The sequence below is a fragment of the Eucyclogobius newberryi genome, unplaced genomic scaffold (genome assembly GCF_026437365.1).
Source record: "Eucyclogobius newberryi isolate DKJ021-1_F unplaced genomic scaffold, fEucNew1.0.hap1 SCAF_22, whole genome shotgun sequence".
Classification (NCBI taxonomy): Eukaryota; Metazoa; Chordata; class Actinopteri; order Gobiiformes; family Gobiidae; genus Eucyclogobius; species Eucyclogobius newberryi.
In genome coordinates this window covers 19,063,694-19,087,326 of record NW_027315857.1, presented here as the reverse complement: position 1 = coordinate 19,087,326, position 23,633 = coordinate 19,063,694, and the positions used below count along the sequence as shown (strand labels likewise).

The 23,633-nt window shown below is 40.2% G+C and overlaps 1 protein-coding gene across 1 annotated transcript in view; it reads right to left on the bottom strand.

The window, feature by feature from the left end:
• kcnj10a (potassium inwardly rectifying channel subfamily J member 10a) overlaps positions 1-956 on the bottom strand; it is a 14,988-nt gene extending 14,032 nt beyond the window's left edge. The window contains exon 1 of the mRNA XM_072459141.1: positions 514-956. Coding sequence (XP_072315242.1) covers positions 514-910 — 397 coding nt within the window. The 5' untranslated portion in view covers positions 911-956. The remainder of the gene's footprint in view (positions 1-513) is intronic.
• Between the last annotated feature and the right edge of the window lie 22,677 nt (positions 957-23,633).

Genomic DNA, 23,633 nt, shown 5'->3' with positions numbered 1-23,633 from the left:
AAGGCTTTTCTTAGGCTCTTTATGTGGTTTACCAATGATCTTATGTTTGTTTTTAATGTTAAAATGTATAAATGTAACAACAGCAAACCAATTCTACTTCTGCTTCATGTTCACTTAATTCATTTATTTGCATTTCTTGTGATTTTTCATTTTTCATAGTACATATTTTGACTTATAACCTCTGACCTCTTGACTTTGAACAACTTGATTATTATTGCATTTTACAATACAACAGGTCTATATGTAGATGATAGAGGTGGGCAACATATTGTGAATGTTGTTTTGAAGATATGCTAAATTTGAATATTGGTTTAATATTTTTCATTTAAAAAATACTATCAAAAGAACTTACTCCAAATAAAACTGAAAAAAGGTGATATTACTGCATCTTTGTCAGATAAATAAACCTGAACCAATACATACCAAGACATGTTTAATACATTTCTGTTGGATTTACATAATATAGTCTGAGTAAATGTTTTAAAGTTCTATTTTGAACATATAATAATTTACCCAGCAGATCTCCGTGCACCAAAGCGATGAGATACCACAGGATCCCGAAGAAAAACCACGTCCCGGCGAAAGTGGCTGCGAACAAGAAGAACTTGTATCTCCACTGCATGTCCAAAAAAGTGGTCCAAAGATCACGGAGGTACAGCGCCCCCCGACCGCTCACATGCTCAATGCAGACATTACTCCGCCCATCTTTGGACAGGACCCTGCGCCTCCTCCTCAGCGCATTGACCCCGGCCGCTCCGTTGGTCCCGTTGGCCCCTGGTTTGGCACCCGTGTTGGCCCCCGTCCCGCCCGGGCAGCCCAGCAGGGGCTTGGTGATGTCCGTTTGGGTTTGGGAGTGGCACACCGTTTGGGGGGAGGAGCCCTCGGAGGATGGGGGCGTGGCTGAGGTCATGGCTGAAGCAGTGATTGGCTAGAGGAGGAAAAAAATAGAATAGTAACACAACATAGGACAAGAAACGTCACTTTGTCCACCGGTCGTCCCCAAGGATCCACTTGAAGCACCTCTACTATTCTCACTTATTAACAACAACACTCCCCATACTGACCCAGACATATTTGTTTCAGGAGAACAACTTCAGATTGTTTTTTTTATTACAATAGATTCAAAATTGTCATTCAAATCACACGTCAATAGAATCTGTAATGAAGTAAAATGTTATCTTTGCAATTTCAAACATATCAGTCATGTGACAACACTGAACCGTCTGCAATCACTTCACAAACGATCTATTAAAATCGTTTGTGAGAAAAAAACAAACCACTATCACCGTTGCCCCATACGACACAAATACAGTCTACTCAGCTTGGGTAACATGGTCATATACTCGAATATCTGTCTATTGTAGAGGAGGAGCAGCAGATCCAGTGGAGCAGTAGAACCAGAGGAGCAGTATAACCAGAGGAGCAACAAAACCAGAGGAGCAACAGAACCAGAGGAGCAATAGAACCAGAGGAGCAACAGAACCAGAGGAGCAACAGAACCAGAGGAGCAGTAGAACCAGAGGAGCAACAGAACCAGAGGAGCAGTATAACCAGAGGAGCAGCAGAACCAGAGGAGCAACAGAACCAGAGGAGCAACAGAACCAGAGGAGCAGCAGAACCAGAGGAGCAACAGAACCAGAGGAGCAGTATAACCAGAGGAGCAGCAGAACCAGAGGAGCAACAGAACCAGAGGAGCAGTATAACCAGAGGAGCAGCAGAACCAGAGGAGCAACAGAACCAGAGGAGCAACAGAACCAGAGGAGCAACAGAACCAGAGGAGCAGTATAACCAGAGGAGCAGCAGAACCAGAGGAGCAACAGAACCAGAGGAGCAGTATAACCAGAGGAGCAGCAGAACCAGAGGAGCAGTAGAACCAGAGGAGCAGTAGAACCAGAGGAGCAGCAGAACCAGAGGAGCAGTAGAACCAGAGGAGCAGTATAACCAGAGGAGCAAAAGAACCAGAGGAGCAGTAGAACCAGAGGAGCAGCAGAACTAGAGGAGGAGCAGAACCAGAGAAGCAGCAGAACCAGAGGAGGAGCTGAACCAGAGGAGCAGCAGAACCAGAGGAGCAGCAGAACCAGAGGAGAAGCAGAACCAGAGGAGCAGCAGAACCAGAGGAGCAGCAGAACCAGAGGAGGAGCAGAACCAGAAGAGCAGCAGAACCAGAGGAGCAGCAGAACCAGAGGAGCAGTAGAACCAGAGGAGCAGCAGAACTAGAGGAGCAGCAGAACCAGAGGAGCAGTAGAACCAGAGGAGCAGCAGAACTAGAGGAGCAGCAGAACCAGAGGAGCAGTAGAACCAGAGGAGCAGCAGAACCAGAGGAGCAGTAGAACCAGAGGAGCAGTAGAACCAGAGGAGCAGCAGAACTAGAGGAGCAGTAGAACTGGAGAAGCAACGAGAGAGAATTTCTGTCCGCGCTGCCTCTGATTGGAACCTCACACTCTCAAATATCAGGAATCTAAACTTGTATCAAACCTTCAAATGACTCATTTCAAACCAGATCTGTCAACACTATCTACACCTGCCCTCTCTGCCGCCCCCTGCAGGCCACATGCCATATACTTGTGTGTCTGTGTTTGTTTTCCATAGGGTGTTTTCTATAGGGTGTTTATCTGCTCGTGTATGTGTATGTGTCTGTCGTCTGTACCTGGATGATTGATGTGTCTGTGTCTTATAATGTAAATATTGTATATATTTCTAACTTCTATGTAAAATCCTTGCTTGTTTTTATTCCCTGTTTTAGGCCGATTATAACAACTGTCATGGGACTACAGAGGAAAAATATCCTTTTGGCTAATTCTGGCATATTTACAAAAATGTTTATTAATATGCATTGTCTCTGAAATAAATAAATACATTGATGAATTAATTAATGTTTTCAATGAATATACTTCTATTTTACCTCTTTACAAGTTTTGAAATCAATTACAGAATGAAAAATGTGTGCAAACATGCAACAAACTTTGCACAGGTATTTTTTCTCATTTATAAGAAAAAACCTGACATTTAAAACAGTAAAACCTCCATTTTCAGGACCAGTGTATATTATATGAAATTGCAACATGAGTTAATTTGAATAAATTATAATATGGTTCTAGGGGATAAACAGTGGAAAAGTTTGTGTTTGACAGAAAACATTGAATTTGCAACTGAACAACATGAATCCAGTTTTATCCACAATGTGAAATGTCAAAATGTCCATCCTAACTGTATAAAACACCTAGAAAATTGGTTGTTTGGTAACTTTTTTCATCAATAAGAATTCCCCCATAAGACCCAGACTGTAAAATGTGTAAAAAGGAAGATTCAGAGACGTGACGAGCCCATACTTTAAACACTCATTATTCTTTCTGTCCCGGACGCTCCGCTGAACCTTTTCTCCTCAAGCAGCTGCAAAATAAAAGCCTCCATTCAGCATCAGGGCACAGCTGCTCTTTCACATTAAAAGCGTGATAGTTCTGGTTTGTTCACGCGCCAAAGTTTGGAGACAGCCTCAGAATGAAGATGAGGAGACACTACTGGCCATTACTTTACACCAAAAGAGAAGCGTGGCCCTGTTAGAGCAACTGGAACTTTATACATTTCATAGCAGTTAATACAGAATTAGTACTGTATTTTCTGGACTATAAGTCGCACCGGAGTATAAGTCGCACCAGCCCAAAAATGGATAATAGAGAAGAAAAAAACATATATAAGTTGCACTGGAGTATGAAATGCAGTTACAAGTGTGAAAATAACAAATAATATCACATATAAGTCGCTCCGGAGTATCAATATATGAGTATAAATATAAGTATAAGTTGCACCCCGGCCAAAACTATGAAAAAAGGTGCGACTTATAGTCTGGAAAATACTGTAGTACTCTATAGTATCTACAGTCATGCTATATGCTACAAATGAGTTGTTTTAAAGTACATAACCTTTACTTTTGTGTTTTAAACTGTATTAGAGTCCATAACTGCATCTGAGAACCACTTCCAGCTTTTAGCTACAAATATAAAACTAAATGTATTTACACAGTATTTATATTTGAGCGACTCTTCGGAATTCATATTTTTGCATAACAATATTTATATTTGTAGTTTGTAGGTTTTCCAGCCATCTTAATGACACTTTTTTCAGAGTTTTGGCCGGGGTGCGACTTATACTTATACTTATATACTTCTACTCCGGAGCGACTTATATGTGATATTATTTGTTATTTTCACACTTGCAACCGCATTTTATACTCCAGTGTGACTTATATATGTTTTTTTTCTTCTCTATTATGCATTTTTGGCTGGTGCGACTTATATACCGGAAAATACGGTAATGCCATTTATTACCACGCTAACTAACAAAATACTGTCCACATTGTCCGTGCCCTGTAATCATAACTGTCTCTGTTCAATAAAGGTGTCAGTTGAGTGTGTTGTGTTCTGTCCACAATAGCATATATTAGCATGTAGCCTCTTGTAAACACTGGACGTTTACATGTTTGAATGAGCACGCTGCACCTCTAACCACAGTGCCATGTACACTAATTGTCACAGCGCTGGTCATTATGTGGACGGCCCATAATGCACCCTTTGTCCCGAACCGCCTCTGCTTTTCCGGGCGCAAATACAACAAATCCAAAAAGCCCGACACCAGAAGCGCGACGATCCGATAGACGGCGTGCTTCCTTTTCTTTCAGGCTCGTCCGTGCACAGTCGAAAGAATAATAGACATCTGTGTCGGGGACGTTTCGGCGAATTATACTGGACTGCGGAGGATCTGGAAGAAGGGGGCGGGGTCAAAGGCGACGGGTCACGCACGTGATTGGTCAACTTGGTCTCCGGTTGAACTTTGAACTCCGCGAACCTGCCGCCCACACGTACAGTAAACGTATAGACCTTTTCAGACTCCGAACCAATGTGCCGTTTGTCCTCGCGCATTTGCATATTCGGCGTGTTTCAAACGCATTCAGGGAATATCTTTACGTGTAGATATTTGTCCAACAAATACATTTTTAACAAAGAGAATTGAAATAACATGTACAATGAGACAACTGGTAAAAACAAAGACTTAATCATTACAAATCTCTATAATCTTGCAAATAAAATAGAGCTATTAAAGGGGCGGTACCAGATTTTATTTTCATGTAATAAAGTAAAATGTACAGATATTTCGAAAAAGCAGTTCTTTAGGTGAAAATGAGACCACTGTGCGCTTTCTGTATTAAAATATAATCTATTATCGCAGCGAAGCAGGAAGTGCACAGTTAGCACGCTAGTTGTTGTTAGCTTTACCGTGATTGCAAAGCACACTCCAGTCTCTGAAATGTGAGAAAAGCGCTTTAAAACATGTCTGTATTCAGTAAATGGGAAATAGTTTAAAATTAAATCGTTTAATGTTATTGCTTGGCCAGCGTACCCTCCACCAGGAAAGTTACATACTGAACTTTTATGCCTAAATTTAAGCAGACACCAGAAGAAGAGCCCTATTAATGACTAATGCTCATGTGTCTGTTTATGAGTCGATTTTTAAACCTCTACTTGTACTTGTAATTGAGTATAAGTTTAACTATGTAATTGTGGTCAGTTACATTTAAAATCAGGGCAGTACAAGTCAAACAGAACAGCTCAGAGAATACGCAAATAAATTCTGTTTTACACAGTTCCATCCGGTAGTGTATAAAAGACGGCTCTTAAATGTTACCAAAATTGTGCTAAAAAGTAGCATTCTGAATAGCATTTTTCATGGTCACGTTTCATTTTTACTTCAGTTCAATTTTGGCTGTAGTATTTCTAATTAAATACATGTTTTGCCTTGTAACTAGGGATGTCAAGATTATTCAGACAATGTGTAATTGTGATTACTTTGGTCACAATATTGTAATCATAAGATCTAAAACATAATAATGGTGAGAATCGTAGGCAATAAGTCATTTCAGTTCAACGGCCGACCACATGACGACTCATTTTACAGCCATTTAATATTCCTTTTATGCCGTTTTAATGTCTAGAATGAGTTTGTATTCCATTTGTTTGGCGACGTGTCTTGTAACTCCATCTAGTGGTGAAAACATAAAAACATAGAAACATAGACACATAGAAAATTGCCTGGAATGGACCAAAATATCAGCTTTTTGTTGGCTATATTTGCTGTGGATCTATTATTATTTGTGTTTGATACTATGCGTCCGTTTCGCCTAAACTGTCACTTTCCTTCAGTGAATAAACGTCTCGCACAAATGTCTGGACAGCCACAGCCAAGTTTAGGTGTATCTCTTCTCCAGTGTCCAGTGTCCCTGTGCTTCCCTGTCCCCTGTGCACAAGAATCCTTTGTGTCCAGCGACATGAAAGGGACAAAAGACGCCATTGAATAATACAAGCTGGGCGAGCGAGGCAGAGTGAGACAGACTGACAGAGAGAGAGAGAAACGGCAGCTTTTGGTTTGACGTGGTGAAGGCCACAAACGGGGAAATCAACACTGCAAAAAGAGAATATCTACAGGTTAAACCGGCCAAACCTGTCCAACAACGTTCATTTTGTCTTCTAAAGATGTATCCACACTCTAAGGTTTGTTCATTAAGGAGATGTTATTACCTTAGTACAAGGTAATAACATAGAATCAAAGTGTGTGACTTGAATTCAGAATCATTTGTCTTGTTTATAGTACTTTTTACTTTATTTATTTGTAGATTTTGTTTTAATTCAAATATTTGGATTGGTTTCATACACTATATTAATACATACTTGTATTTATTTAATTGGTCTGACTTAGTTTACTCTGAAATCTATCCATGTCGAAGTAAATAATATCAGGTATTAAGATTTTGAGTGTTAAGTGACATTTTCTTACTTCACTTATATATTTTTGTATATTTTTACTTGAAAAAACAAACAAACAAAAAAACTTAATTTGAACTCTATATAACCTCATTATATTTAACCTTAAATATATATATATATTTTTTATAATTTTAGACTTAGTCGTTTTTAACTATGACATTGTTCCCTCATCATTATCTTATTCAAAGTTGTGTTTTATTGGTTCAGACGTGTTCGAGTGATCTGGCATTGTCATGTATTTGACGCTTGAGGGTTCAGAAAATGTCAGTTTTCACCTACCCCCTATCCCCACCCACTGCGCCGTACTTTGAATAGCCACATTTAAAAAATAAAGACAGATAAATAAACATCTGCCGCTTGCAAAGATCAATATCACAGTTTACAATATTCACATGTTATGGTTTAATGCTACATATGTGAAAAAATAATATTAAGCCCAATTTAAAAACATTCACAACTAAACTAGTCAAACTGCCATGAGCAGCACTGTAAATTCCAGCCCATTTGCTTTTGTACAGTGCACACGCAGTATAATTGGATCGGATGGGAAGACTGAGCGCTCTGAGCATTAGGTGACACTTTTAACGCGCTGAAGGTGGAAGCCACTGTAAAGGAGCGACAAAGAAGCAGCATTAGTATTCCTGAAGGGGCCGGCTCTCCCAGTGCACTGAAAGAGCCCATAGAGCCCAGCATGAATGGTCTGACCACTGTCCACCACTGCAGCCACTGCCCCGGCCTCCACCCGCCTCCACCCGGCCTCCACCCGGCCTCCTCCCGGCCTCCACACTGTCCACCACTGCAGCCACTGCCCCGGCCTCCACCCGCCTCCACCCGGCCTCCACCCGGCCTCCTCCCGGCCTCCACACTGTCCACCACTGCAGCCACTGCCCCGGCCTCCACCCGCCTCCACCCGGCCTCCACCCGGCCTCCTCCCGGCCTCCACACTGTCCACCACTGCAGCCACTGCCCCGGCCTCCACCCGCCTCCACCCGGCCTCCACCCGGCCTCCTCCTGGCCTCCACACTGTCTACCACTGCAGCCACTGCCCCGGCCTCCACCCGGCCTCCACCCGGCCTCCACCCGGCCTCCACCCGCCTCCACCCGCCTCCACCCGGCCTCCACACTGTCCACTACTGCAGCCACTGCCCCGGCCTCCACCCGGCCTCCACCCGGCCTCCACCCGCCTCCACCCGCCTCCACCCGGCGTAGAGAGCTTTGCCTTTCGGCTCAGCTCCTTCTTTACCACAACAGTCCGATGCAGCGACTGCATCACTGCAGACGCTGCACTGATCCGCCTGTCGATCTCATGCTCCATCCTTCCCTCACTCGTGAACAAGACCCCGAGATACTTGAGCTCCTCCACTTGGGGCAAGGACTCCCCACCCACCTGAAGAGGGCAAGCCACCTTTTTCCGGTCGAGAACCATGGCCTCGGATTTGGAGGTGCTGATTCTCATCCCAGCCGCTTCACACTCGGCTGCAAACCGTCCCAGTGCAGCTGCAGGTCCGGGTTTGATGGAGCCATCAGGACAACATCGTCTGCAAACAGCAGAGATGGAATCCTGTGGTCCCCAAACCGGACACCCTCCGACCCCTGACTGCGCCTAGAAATTCTGTCCATAAAAATTATGAACAGAACCGGTGACAAAGGGCAGCCCTGGCGGAGTCCAACATGCACTGGGAACAGGTCTGACTTACTGCCGGCAATGCAAACACAGCTCCTGCTCCGGTCATACAGGGACCGGACAGCCCTGAGCAAAGGGCCCTGGACCCCTTACTCCCGGAGCACCCCCCAAAAGACACTCCGAGGGACACAGTCGAAAGCCTTCTCCAGATCCACAAAGCACATGTGGACTGGTTGGGCAAACTCCATGCGCCCTCGAGCACCCGATGGAGGGTATAGAGCTGGTCCAGTGTTCCACGACCGGGACCAAAACCACTCTGCTCCTCCTGAATCCGAGGTTCGACTATCGGTCGGATTCTCCTCTGCAGTACCTTGGAATAGACCTTACCCGGGAGGCTGAGGAGTGTGATCCCTCTGTAGTTGGAACACACCCTCCGGTCCCCCTTCTTGAACAGAGGGACCACCACCCCGGTCTGCCAGTCCAGAGGCACGGTCCCCGAACGCCACGCGATGTTGCAGAGACGTGTCAACCAAGACAGTCCTACAACATCCAGATACTTTAGGTACTCAGGGCGGATCTCATCCACCCCCAGAGCCCTGCCACCGAGGAGTTTATAAAATAAATAAAATAAATAAAATAAATAAAATAAATAAAATAAATAAAATAAATAAAATAAATAAAATAAATAAAATAAATAAAATAAATAAAATAAATAAAATAAATAAAATAAATAAATAAACAACCTGAGTGAGTGAGTCAGAACCCTACACAACCTAAACGAGATTTATTTTATCTATTTAGCCACATCCTTCTGCTCCATCATTTATCATGAACATAAAATAAAATAAATAAAATAAATAAATCAAATAAATCAATAAAATACATTAATAAAATAAATACAATACATAAAATAAATAAAATACATAAAATAAAATAAATAAAATAAATAAAATAAATAAAATAAATAAAATAAATAAAATAAATAAAATAAATAAAATAAATAAATAAAATGAATACAATGAATAAAATGAATAAAATAAATAAAATAAATAAAATAAATAAAATAAATAAAATAAATGAATAAAATGAATAAAATGAATAAAATGAATAAAATGAATAAAATGAATAAAATAAAATAAATAAAATAAATCAATAAATCAAATGAATAAATACAATACATGAAATAAATGAAATAAATCAATTGAATAAATACAATACATGAAATAAATGAAATAAATGAAATAAATGAAATAAATAAAGTAAATAAAATAAATAAAATAAATAAAGTAAATAAAATAAATAAAATAAATAAAATAAATAAAATAAATAAAATAAATAAAATAAATAAAATAAATAAAATAAATAAAAATTAAATAAATTAAATAAATTAAATAAATTAAATAAATTAAATAAATTAAATAAATATAAATAGAATAAATAAATAAAAATAAAGTAAATAAAATGAATAAAATGAATAAAATGAATAAAATGAATAAAATGAATAAAATAAAAAGTCACAGTTGATGCTTGAGTTATAGAAATTGTGTCTTTAAAGGGGTACTAACTATTAACTCTGTCTGGAATGTTCCAGAGTGTGGCATTCACTGAATCTGACTTGGATTTATTCAATTACAGGTGTTTTTATTAATCCACACACGCATCCTTACTGCGATTGCCTCCCCTCAGATCTGACTTGTAACTTTGCTGCCTGAAAGTCTCCGTGGAAGTAGACGCATTTAATGCCATACTGCGGAACATTATCACATCACAAAACAATATCACGTCCATGGCCTTCCACCAGAAAACATACACATTATTCACCTTTAAATAAACTGCGGGCCACCTTTTCTACTTTCCTTCTACTTCCGGTCGTTCTGGGAGACGAGGGACATTAATCTAAATTAAACTTCGCCTTTGGTCCCGTCCGAATTTAAGATTTAGAGCGAGTCGTTTCTATTCAAGTCGAGGCTGGACCAGTGGCAATAGATGGGAGCAGCTTGACTCTGTTGTGAGGCCGAACTTAATGGCCAAATGCTTCCGAGCCAAGTGGAGCTGTTGACTGGGCGACCGAGGAAAACACCTGCTCTCTCTCTCTTCCTCTCTCTCTTTCTCTCTCTCTCTCTCTCATCTGGTCCTTTCATTCACAACTTTGGCCATCACAGTCCGAGCCACTACGTACCGTTAAACTACAACACAATAACAGTGTGTAATGCCGTCATTTTCAGTCATTTTTCAGATCAGCGTTCAGGAATAAATGCAGTGTGTAAACTTCATTCAGTCTTTATAAAACACACTGATTAGTTAAGTTCTGATTAAGCCTGGTTTTTGTCCAAAGATTAGCTCTGAACACTTTTTTTTGCAAGCAATCGTTGCAACTAAGAAAAAGAAAAAGTCTACGTTCATCAACACTTTTGTAAGAGTCTTTAAAGTGCACTAGCTTCTCTTCTAAGTGCACTAGCTTCTCTTCTACGTGCACTAGCTTCTCTTCTAAGTGCACTAGCTTCTCTTCTACGTGCACTAGCTTCTCTTCTAAGTGCACTAGCTTCTCTTCTACGTGCACTAGCTTCTCTTCTAAGTGCACTAGCTTCTCTTCTACGTGCACTAGCTTCAGGCGTGTAATGTTGTAATGTTGTGATCAAATGAACTCTGTTTTGAGAAGCTGTCGATTGTTCTCTGCTGTAAATGCACCGGGAGCCACGCACTGATACTGACTGTTTCATTCATTCCCAACGTTTTATCCACACATTTAATACTACTGATGTTATATGTGATTAAGAAAAACAAATAGGAACTGATGTATGTCTGTATTTTAACACTATTGTATCACTTTCCCACACTTTTGTAACTGTAAACTGAAGTTAAATGTCAAATAATGTCTGTGGTTCATTTTATTTTTGACTTAATTGGTTATAAAACAGCATATTAGACAAAAAATAGATCCATTAGACAAATCTGACAGTGTAAGACTACATTAAGTTTTGTATAATTGCAATTTTTTTAAGTAATTGTTAAGAAATGTGGTGGTTATTTACTTATATCTACTGAATTATGTAAAAATCACGCTACAAGCATTTATATTTAGTGTTTTCTGTCTGTTTTCTATGTAAATCTGTGTTGAATTGGCACAAATCTGTACAAAATATGAATCACAACTCACCTTTTTGACGATGTCCTGGACCTCAGCTCTGCAAAACGCGTTTCTCTTGGCTCCGATGTCACTTGGCGCCGTCCGCCACGTGTGTCCACAGCGAAACCCTCTTCTTCAGAAATCACGATTCTCCGAAGCCACTTCCTTCATTTTGCTGCTGTCGTTTTCCCCCCTTCGCGTTTCGTTCTCAGCATCGCGATCTTCCCATCACGGCCGATTTGCCTCTGACCCTTCCTCGCTGGGGTGACCGCCTGGCACTGACCGATCTAGCTGCCTCTCCGCGTCATTATGTAATGGCCCGGTATCAAACTTCAGTCTTCTCGCTCTGCCGCGGAGCTCTCCCTCTTATGTCGTCCACTCCCCCGGGACCCCCTGCCTCCCGATGCAGGACGAAAAAAAGAGAAAAACCTATTCAAACAACTGCTGTTTCTACACATTTTAATTCATTAATTCAACTCCCCACCCCGGTCCTCCTCCCACCCGCCCTCCGCCGTCACTGTATGCTATAAAAGGGCCTCTTTGTTGCCCTCTCCTCCTCTGCTGTTTTGGCCTTTGTCAACTTTCTCGTGTCTGAGCTCGATGCTTCGCAAGATACAAGTGTGGAAGTTGTTTCGCAGCCACGGGGAGGCATTTGCAAATCAAAGTGAGGGCCGGGGCGGGCGGCGGGCTCCGGGGGCTCCGTGGGCTCCGGGCCGTACGGGGCATCGCGGGGCAGGGGGGATGCGAGGGGCAAGGGGGGACGGGTGATGTCGGGGCGGCTGTGTGAAGAGAGGCCAGGAGCGGCACGGACGACCTGGAGGGAGAGAGCGGGGAGAAAGGGAGAGAGAGAGAGAGAGAGAGAGAGAGAGAGAGAGAGAGAGAGAGAGAGAGAGAGAGAGAGAGAGAGAGAGAGAGAGAGAGAGAGAGAGAGAGAGAGAGGAGAGAGAGGGAGAGATGGAGGAGAGAGAGGGAGAGAAAAGCAATAGAGGGTGCGATGGAGAGGGGGAGAGAGAGGAGAGAGAGGGAGAGATGGAGGAGAGAAGGAGAGAAAACGCAAGAGAGGGAGATGGAGTAGAGAGAGGGAGGGAGAGAAAAAGCAAGAGATGGTGTGAGGGAGAGGGGGAGATGGAGAAGAGAGAATTAGGGGGAAAAGCAAGAGAGAAAAAGAGAGGGAGGGAGAGATGGAGAATAGAGAGAGAGAAGAGAGGGAGGGAGGGAGGGAGGAGAGAGACTGAGAGAAAAAGCAAGGGAGGGAGAGAGGGAGAGAAAGATGGAGGAGAGACAGAGGGAGCGAGAGGGAGAGGAAGAAAGAAAGAGAAGACAGAGAGAGGGTGAGATGGAGAAACACATGAATGGACTGAGCAGTTACAATGAGAGTGTTTGTAAAGTAATGTCATTCTTAAAAGTCACACTTTATATTACACTTTATTTCTTTAATAAATCCTGATGAACAAATGTGTATTTCTTTACGTTCAGATAGTTTATTCAGAATGATCCAGGTTCAGTCTTAATAAACGACTTGTTTCTTATGACTTATTAATGATAATTCAGTTTATCAAAGTGATGAGAAGTTGGCACAGTTGCTATATATTTTGAAAAGTTTTAAAAAAGTATAAAAAATGGCTCCTTTGTGTTTCCCGGTGGTGCAGTGATTTGAGACATGTGTTTGTCACCACCGCGGGGTTGTGGGTTCGATTCCTGGCTTGTCTTACATACTGTCCAGTACAGCCCTGTAGTACAACCAGGACATGTCCCAAAAACAAACTCAACTCAGACTAAAACATGTACAAAATAAGTAAATTATTGTAATGTTATTGAACTGTTTTCTTTTCTTTCTTTCTTTTTTTTAAGGATTGCAAGTGATATTAAAAATGAAAATACATACAAACAACTAGACAATAAAATGCATTGATTAATTTGGAAATTGACTGTTTTCAATATTAAAATCAATAATAAAACGACACACAATATCAAAAAATAATAATAATAATTTAAAAAAGTTAATTGAGTGTCATATAAGTACAATAAATAATATAGAGTTATACAAATATTCTTTCTGAATATTTCACTCTGGTTGTTCTCTGTTTTTTGCATAATTATCTGTACAATAGTAACTTAATATTTTAAGTATCTGAAATATTTTTGCTTACACATTGATATCACATTTGAAACGTAATAATTCATAATTGCCCTCGAGTCCTCAGTGTGCGCTGGTGAATGAACGCTCGGTGGAGATGCAGTAGTAGTAGTAGTAGTAGTAGTACTTTAGCTCACTTTCATTACTAAACTGTATTGTACAAACTGAATGAATGACGGCTTTAATAAAAACAGCAGTGAAATGCAGAGGGTTAAAGTGTAGCTCGATGGGACGTCCCGTACCCAACTCTATATTAAAGGGCAACTGTCAGGTGTATTTAGAACTGTGCTGATATAAACCTCTACCACTACTAATACTACTACTACTACTTATCCCTGCTTTTTGACAAGGGGCGACTCTACCGTTCACCAGCAGTGGGCGCAAACGAGGGCCTCCAGACCATGTGCCTCCTCACCCCGGCTCGAGGTGAAGAGCTCGAGGCATCTGCACTCGGTAAAATAACTGTGATAATGTCATTGTTCTATCAAATGTCTCTCAAATATAAAGTGGACTTCATATCATATAACAAATAAATGCCATTATAAACGCTGATTAGTGATTTAATTAAAGTTGTACAAGTCATAAAAGTACAAGAAGAGTGTCAGGTTATTTTTTAGAGCGATGCCATTTGCCCCCGACAACAGGGAATGTGAATATTGTAGTGAGGTAAAGGAAACATTCGTCTTTTCGCTTTTACAGTGCGTTAAAAAGGATGCTAATCTTGACCGCCACCGACCACTCACACGTGTCACATTCAAACAGCACGAGGGGGAAGTGTCTGGCTCAAGGACACAAAGTCAGTGGCTCTGTTCACACTGTTCTACAATCAAAGAGGTCATGACCAGAATGAAGTCGGATGATTTTACTGTTTGCATATCATTTCAATCATGTTTTAATTCCAGAAATTTGATCTTTTGAGTGTGCACGTAACAGTACTACCTTTAATTACACTGTTACTTATAATTACACTTTTTTGAGCCTGAATAAATGGTGCAATATTTTACTCATTATTCAGTTATAGACTTGGACTTGTGCATTGAATATGAATGTGACTTTTTACATTAAAGGAGACGTTTGGATAACATTTATGAGCTTTTAACCATGTTATAAGATAAGATAAGATAAGATATTCCTTTATTGTCCACACATGGGGAAATTTCATTGTTTCAACACAAGTAGATACAGAGGAAAAGGACAGATAACTTATAGGAAGTTTAAAAAACACTCTTAATAGAAGAACTTTTATAAACAAAACAAAAAACTCTTATAAACAAAACCTCTCATTTCCTAATAAGGAATGGAGGGGAAGTTTTGTTAAAGTAAAAAATGATAAGGGTGTTCTTCATTATTAACTGTATTTTGATTAATGAATGCATGTTGAAAAATCCTGCAATTGCTCAGAAAATGTCAGTTTACACCTACCCCCTATCTCCGCCCACTTCTCAGTTTTCTAGTTCGGAACCGGAAGTCAATAAACTCCTTTCTATTATAAACTTGTTCGAGATCGAAATTGCGCTTTACAACGAACCACGTGTAAAAAAATAATGATCTGCAGATGAAAAAGACCCAAAACGTCGCTTCAAACAAAACGTGTTATTTTTGAGCACGTTTCACTCTTAAAATAAATACAAAAGGCTGCAGACTCTGTCCTGCACAATACGGGCCCCATGTGTTCACACGCACATCAATCTGTGAGGCCCTCGGTGCTGTCCGGGGGGGGGGCCCTGCTCTCTGCGCTGTCCCCTCTCGTCCCGCTGTATTTGGGGCTCCGCCGGGGCCCCTACAGAGCGGGGGTCCGGTTATGTATGTGTTGACCATCGAGCTGGCGATCCTGTGGGCACGTTTGGAGACCCCGAGTTTCCAGGGAGAGCGACTGCACCTGAAGACATAAAGAAGATCAAAGGGATGAGCCGGCGTCGTCGTGGAAACGGTGCGCGACGCTAACTGGCGACAACAACAGCTGGTTGACGGCAGTAAAGACATGTTATGTGTGTGTTTGTGTGTGAAGTGGGAGTGTTATGAGTGGAGATGAGTAATCCTCCAGATATGACTTTTATGTTTGTGCAGTGGCAGAGTGGTTAGCCCTTGTGCCCTTATTAGCTGAGTTTAAAGGACACTAATGCTGCGTTTCAGTTGTCCTCGGAGGGCGGAACTCGGAGCTCGAAAAGACGTATTTTATCGAGTTTCTGCATTCAAGGGTCGAGTCGGGAAAAAACTACAAGCACGAACTGTAACGACTCAAATTAAACAACAAAACGGACTGTAATGACTCAAATCAAACAATAAAACACAAGAAGGTGCTCAAATCAGCCAAAATATATATTAACCCGAAGGACAGTTTTGTTACAGCTTTATGTTATTAAGCAACATTTGAATGGGAATTTCTGCTTTTGTCGTCATTAGCTCGACGTTAGCCACATTAGCACAACACGGCATTTCTAACTGCAGAGGCTCAACGGCAGCTCAGGGGCCGGTTCACAGACAGCAGGGGGCAGTAGAGAGAGACTTCAGAGGAACTAACAGGAGTACCATCCATATTATAGCTGTCGGGTGTTAAACGTTATCTGAATGTAGTGCGCAAAGTAATGTTTGAAAATGGTTGACAAAAAGGTGATAAAGAGCTTCAAATATCTACAATTTCTAGTGGCATCAAACAAATATCAGGACTGCAAGGAATAAATATTAGTATATATATATATATATATATATATATAGTAGTGGACATATTTCATATTTTTTTATGATTTTATCTATTTTTAAAGGATTTGTTTTAATTTATTTTTTGGCCTGAAGGCTTTATTACCGGTAGACAGGACAGATTTGGCTGAAATGGGGATGAGAGAAGGGAGGACATACAGCAAATCATCAAACGAAGCCGGAATTTGAACTCACAACGCCACTAAAACTACGGAATTCACAGCCAATATGTAAAGATCAATAAATGGTAGAAACCTCCAGAAAACAGCGAACGTGCCGATTCTTGTTTCGTTTATATTAATCCGCACGATATGAATAAAAGAATAAATGAATGAATGTCTGAATGAGTGAATGTCTGACCCGTGCTTCATCAAATGGACCCAAACCCGTCTTTGTTTTCAGTCCAGAGTTTGGGGGAAACCAAGTCAGGCGGGTCAGCAGTCACCGAGAGGGCGCAGGGGCCAAAAGAGGAGGGAGATCCAGACAACTTCCATTCAGCCCAAACGGGACGGAAGACGGGAAGCGGCCGGGTACAAAGCTGCGGGACAGGAGGAGGCCCACAAAGAGAGGGAAGGAATAAACGGCGGCGGATCAGTCAGGAAACGTCCCCGTCCCGTCACGCCCCCCGCGCTTTGTGGAGGTTTGTGTGGTCGCTGCGTGTGGGTCGCGGCGTCACGTGAGCCTCCCGCTCCTGCGCACACAAACACGGGCGCTGTTTTCATGTGGCGTCCCCAGGACCGCCGCACACGACCCACAACATGCAACAATAAACCACGGGCCACGGACACGCGTCACACAGGGCGTCACACAGGGCCACGCACAGGGCGCATGGGGTCAACGGCGGGGCGCGGGGTTAATGTGCTAAGTTACAGGCTAATGTTCAGAGTGTTACGGCACTGAAGTAAAAGTACTTAAGATGAGCACTTAAAGTACAGATACTGGAGAAAAAAAACACTTAAAGTACAGATACTTGAGAAAAATAACATTTAAAGACAAAAGATATTTGAGAAAAATAACATTTAAAGTAAATAGACTTGAGAGATTGAGCATTTAAGAGTACAGATACTGGAAAAAAAATAATATTTAACTAAAAGTACAGATACTGTGGAAAAATGACACTTAAGTAAAAGTACAGATACTGGAGGAAAATAACATTTTTAAGTAAAAGTACAGATACTGGAGAAAAATAACACTTAAAGTACAGAAAGACTAGATTTTACGCATCACGTTTTCTAATTTTGTTAGCCTTTTGGACGCGCATTTTGTTAGATATATATATTTTTATACCAATTTGAAAAAAAGAAAAGAAAATTATACTTTTTTTTTTCACCTCTATATGGGAAATTCATGGGTAAAATCATATTTTCGAATACATTGTTTTTAGCAGTTATAATAGGTATTAGTTGTCTACAAAACATCAAAATGTATGTTTTATGATCATAGAGGAGATAAAATTTTAATAACAGTTTGGCACAGTTGGCACATATTTGGATTACTAGTTCCGAATATACTTTTTGACACAAAAAGGTCAACAGCACCAAAATGCCTGTTCCTAGAGATCTGAAACTTTACACAGTTGTTGTCAACAAGATAAACATCATGTACAGTGAACAGCATATGCACACAATGAAGTATGTCATGCTCAGGACTTTTACAATATTCAGGCGAGACTAAAAAAATGATGTATTTTGTATGTTTGGGCTTCTGTAGTGTGAGTTGACAGTGTTCATGTGCACATCTGCAGAAACTAGAAGACCTAAGCTTTCTAACGATGCATCACACTCACATGTGGAACGTAAGATCCTCTTTTAATAAGCAATGGCATTTGGGTCCAACCATTGTGCACAGGGCCAAATAGGTGGATGTGAACAGGTTAAATAAAAGTACAGATACTGGAGAAGAATGACACTGAAGTAAAAGTACCATTCAAAATAATTTACTTGAGTAAAAGCATGGAAATACTCATTTGAAAAGGTACTTTTAGACTAAAAGGTAAAAGTAGTTCACACAGATTTTGAAACTTATTTAAGAGGGAAATCTTGATAAATAATTGTGCTCATTTTCAGTTAAAAAAAATGTGTGGATTAGAAAGTACAGATACTCGCTCTCGAATGTAGCAAAGTAAAAGTGAAAAGTATACATTACAAAACATAATAAGTAAAGTACATATACCTAAAAAAAATGTACTGGTGGTATGGACGTTTTTTTTCAGCAATTTTTTTTAATCATATTTCCTCGTGGCGTGGATAAATCATTTGTCCTGCCACGTATCAATCATAAAACGCACCTACCGCTCACCTGCAGCTGCGTCAGGCTCGTCCCCACGTTTCCGCGTGCCTAAGCGCATGGATCTATCATAATATAGTTCCCTCAGTGTACGGGGCAAAATGAAGACGGAGAAAGACAGTTCAAGCTGACGCAGAAGTGGACAGAAATCTACGGGAGACGAGCGATGCGCTCCGTTGCGCTAATAAACAAACGCACGCGTGTGTTGTATCGGTCCACACGGGGGAGTGCGCATGCGCCTGCGTTCTCAAATCGCCGAAAAATCGTCCATACCGCCTTTAAGTACAGTATTTTTGTACTTCCTTCCTTTCTATCACTGTGTTTTACAATCTGCTGCCTTGTCTTAAACATTCACTGTCAAATGGAACTTTTAAAACCAGATTATAAACATTTTTACTTAATTATGCTTTTAAATAATGTACATTTAAAACACATTTTGATTTGATTTTGTATTTTTTTATGTGTTCTATAATAAAAGATACATTGGTTATTACTTAACCTAAATTATTCCATAATGTGGCATTAAACGTATCTCCACTTTGCATGAGTAACATGTAGAGGCGGGAAATATATTGAACGTTTTTTATTATAATTTTTTAGCTCAAAATGCTGCAGGAAAATAGATTAAAAACAATGATGAATGTTGTAATCTTGTAAATGATGATATTTTTAAGTGATACTTTTTGTGGATCATTTTACATTTGGCTCTTTAATCTCAACTAATATATTTTAAGTCATAGACATTTTAGCAAATTTCTTTTGGATTGCCAAAATATCTTCCGATTATCATTATCGGGGTCCTCCAAAAAATATTGAAATGTTCATTTTGCTCACTATTGCCCACCTTTGTAACATGCAACACAATGTTTATATTAGAAACAGGAAGTGAACCCATTATAAGGATTGGTAGTAAAATACTTTCAGTGCAAAGTATAAACAGGGGAATTTAAACTATTTCAATATGTAGTAAATAGGTTTTACTAGTATTTATTATTTGCGTGTTTATTTGGTGTATATTAATAGTTGCCAGATTATATCTTATTTCCATCCATTTCACGCACAAATATACATCCTTGTCTTGCTCAAGGACACAACAACAGTACGAACCGGTCTGAGTGGGAAATAAGGTGTGAGGGCGTGGCATCAGTACAGTGCACACTCTCAAAGCTATAATTAAGTGATCTGGCAATGTTTCTGAGCCAAAATGCACCGCGGAGACAACAAAATATCAAAATACTTCCTGAATTTTTCTTCACTTACTCCATTTTGCAAATCATCTGAAATCATCAAAAAATACTTAATTTGTTGAAAATGTTAATAGACTTTTTACATGGATTTGCTCTGACTTAATTACAAGTCCCGAAATCTCTTTTTTTTAAAGATACATTTGCTTCGACTTTGAAATGAGAATTGTACGGCTCAATAAATGCTCAATCTACTGTCCAATTAATATCTCCCAATAGCAGGTTTTTCACCCCAAACTAACTCTAGGTGGGATTTGAACACTAGTTTTCCTTTGTGTTTAGCTTGTTGCCACTTGTAATTAGGGTGAATCAAAGAGTCAAGGACAAAACTACAGAGTGTCAGCTTCATAACGAGTCTAGAAATGTGTTTATTCTGCAAAGAGTTCAGAAACAACTTCAACTTTAGAGAGAAATTGTCCCATATGGTCTTTATATGGGAACTTATACTGTCTCTCTAGTCTTTTGATTATGTTTTATGATTCTAGAATGTCGACTTTGCTTGTTCTATCCCCTTTAAGGAAAATAAATCAATAAATACTGTGTAGGGAATTTGCTAAATATGATCTCTAGCTCCATCTAGTGGTTAAAATGGCGCACTACAACTGTTAAAATTCAATACATAAATGCCCAATCTAACATTCTGATGAAACAAATACTTAAAAAGGACATATGCCCATTAAAGCGGAGTCAAATTTAGTTTTACATATTAACTTTGTAGAGTGAGTTCTTGAATATATATATATATATATATATATATATATATATATATATATATATATATATATATATATATATATATATATATATATATATAAAATCTTTAAAAATGTATTTAAATGCATATAATGTGCATTAAGCGTGCGTTCACACTTGTCCTTGCTTGGTCCTGGTTTGGATTTGGTTTGATCCGGTTCTTATCCAGCTTTAGTTCCAAGTTCCAGGATAATTCTCTGTTCCTGTACCTTTAAGGATAAGAGAAATGTATAATCTATGTATTGTATTTGTTCCTACACGACAGGAAAGCCATATTATGTAAGTGGTAGGTTGTGTAAATTGCATAACAGTGAGAAATTGTCTATTAACTATGGCCCGGACACAACTCAGCAGTTTGTGTCCAATGAGAAGCTTGTTTAAGATAAAGCAAGAAGCAAGTTCAACCATTTTAAACTCACAGAGCGGTTTCTCAGCATATTTGTCGGTGACGGACGCTTCAAACGCCCCAAAAATACATATTTAATCATCATCAGGGACTTACAAAGACATATAATCGGACAAAATGTTACTTAGTTCTTTTTTAATGTGAAAATATTGGAGTAAGTGTGGAAAAAATGTACTTTCAGCGAAGTATTTCACACAGATTCTGAAAAATATTAAAGCGTAGAATATAAAATATTTTGATAAAGGTTTGTGCTGACTTTTATTTCTATTTTTTAAGTCTCAAAGTCTTTAAGGAAGTCTCAATCCCAACCGTTCTTTGCTTTTCAGTCCAGTTCAATACATTTGGAGGTCGTCTGCTCTGAAATGACTTAATTTTTACTTCTGAAACGGTCGTGATTATTACATTTTCACATCTCACGGTTGGGCTGTGACCTGCATGTCAATTAACGGGCTGATCTTGCCATGGCCACGTTAAACTCACATGATTCTCAGTGCGCTGCCACTTTCTCCGTCCCTCGCTCGGTGACGCCGCTGAACTGTCCCCCGTTTGGCAAAGTCACCTGTTAATCAAATAAAACAAATCAAATAAGTTAAATGTTACATAATGAGACCAACAAAAAACAACATGTCCCAACCTGATCGGTGTCTGCCAAAGCTCTGAAGATAAGGTCACTTTCCCATGATGATGAAACTAACGTTGTCCTTTAAACCGGCTGATCTCCTTTATAAATGTGGCATATAATAATGACTCCTTCTTCTTTTACAGTTGAAGATAATGAAGGGAATGAAAAAGTTGTTTAAAAAATTTGTCTAAAGTCTTCTTGTGGTGGATAAAAAAGCCTCTTCATTATATGTCACATCTGCTTTTATTTGAAAAAATCCCCTGAATAAATCTATAGGAGATTTTCTGCTCCACAAATGTTGAAGCTTCTCATTGTGTGTTTGGACTTGTGTTTGTATTAATCTCATGGTTTAAAGTCCTTTCAGCAACAATCACGGCACCACTGTCTGAGCCTGTTGTGAAAAATAAGTATAAAAAAACATAGGAGTTCTAGAAAGTTTTTATGAGCAGCACAAGTGACAAAATATTTTTATTTGCTTTATTTGACTCTTTATTTTGTCTGTGGAGTTATTGTTTTGCTCAAATTAATGTTCGTAAAATAGAAAATGATTGTTGCTGCGACTGTGCAGAGCTTAACTAGCTTGTTTCTAACTATGTTCCCCAGTACTTATGTTCCCCTGTACTTATGTTCCCCTGTACCTATGTTCCCCTGTACCTATGTTCCCCTGTACTTATGTTCCCCTGTACTTATGTTCCCCTGTACCTATGTTCCCCTGTACCTATGTTCCCCTGTACTTATGTTCCCCTGTACTTATGTTCCCCTGTACTTATGTTCCCCTGTACCTATGTTCCCCTGTACTTATGTTCCCCTGTACTTATGTTCCCCTGTACCTATGTTCCCCTGTACTTATGTTCCCCTGTACTTATGTTCCCCTGTACTTATGTTCCCCTGTACCTATGTTCCCCTGTACTTATGTTCCCCTGTACTTATGTTCCCCAGTACCTATGTTCCCCTGTACCTATGTTCCCCTGTACCTATGTTCCCCTGTACTTATGTTCCCCAGTACCTATGTTCCCCTGTACTTATGTTCCCCTGTACTTATTTCCCCCAGTACCTATGTTCCCCTGTACTTATGTTCCCCTGTACTTATTTTCCCCAGTACCTATGTTCCCCTGTACTTATGTTCCCCAGTACCTATGTTCCCCTGTACTTATGTTCCCCTGTACTTATGTTCCCCTGTACCTATGTTCCCCTGTACTTATGTTCCCCAGTACTTATTTTCCCCAGTACCTATGTTCCCCTGTACTTATGTTCCCCAGTACCTATGTTCCCCTGTACTTATGTTCCCCTGTACTTATGTTCCCCTGTACCTATGTTCCCCTGTACTTATGTTCCCCTGTACTTATGTTCCCCTGTACCTATGTTCCCCTGTACTTATGTTCCCCTGTACTTATGTTCCCCTGTACCTATGTTCCCCTGTACTTATGTTCCCCTGTACTTATGTTCCCCTGTACCTATGTTCCCCTGTACCTATGTTCCCCTGTACTTATGTTCCCCTGTACTTATGTTCCCCTGTACTTATGTTCCCCAGTACTTATTTTCTCCAGTACCTATGTTCCCCAGTACCTATGTTCCCCAGTACCTATGTTCCCCTGTACCTATGTTCCCCAGTACCTATGTTCCCCAGTACCTATGTTCCCCAGTACCTATGTTCCCCAGTACGTATGTTCCCCTGTACCTATGTTCCCCAGTACCTATGTTCCCCAGTACCTATGTTCCCCAGTACCTATGTTCCCCTGTACCTATGTTCCCCTGTACCTATGTTCCCCTGTACCTATGTTCCCCAGTACCTATGTTCCCCTGTACCTATGTTCCCCTGTACTTATGTTCCCCTGTACTTATGTCCCCCTGTACCTATGTTCCCCTGTACCTATGTTCCCCAGTACCTATGTTCCCCAGTACGTATGTTCCCCAGTACCTAT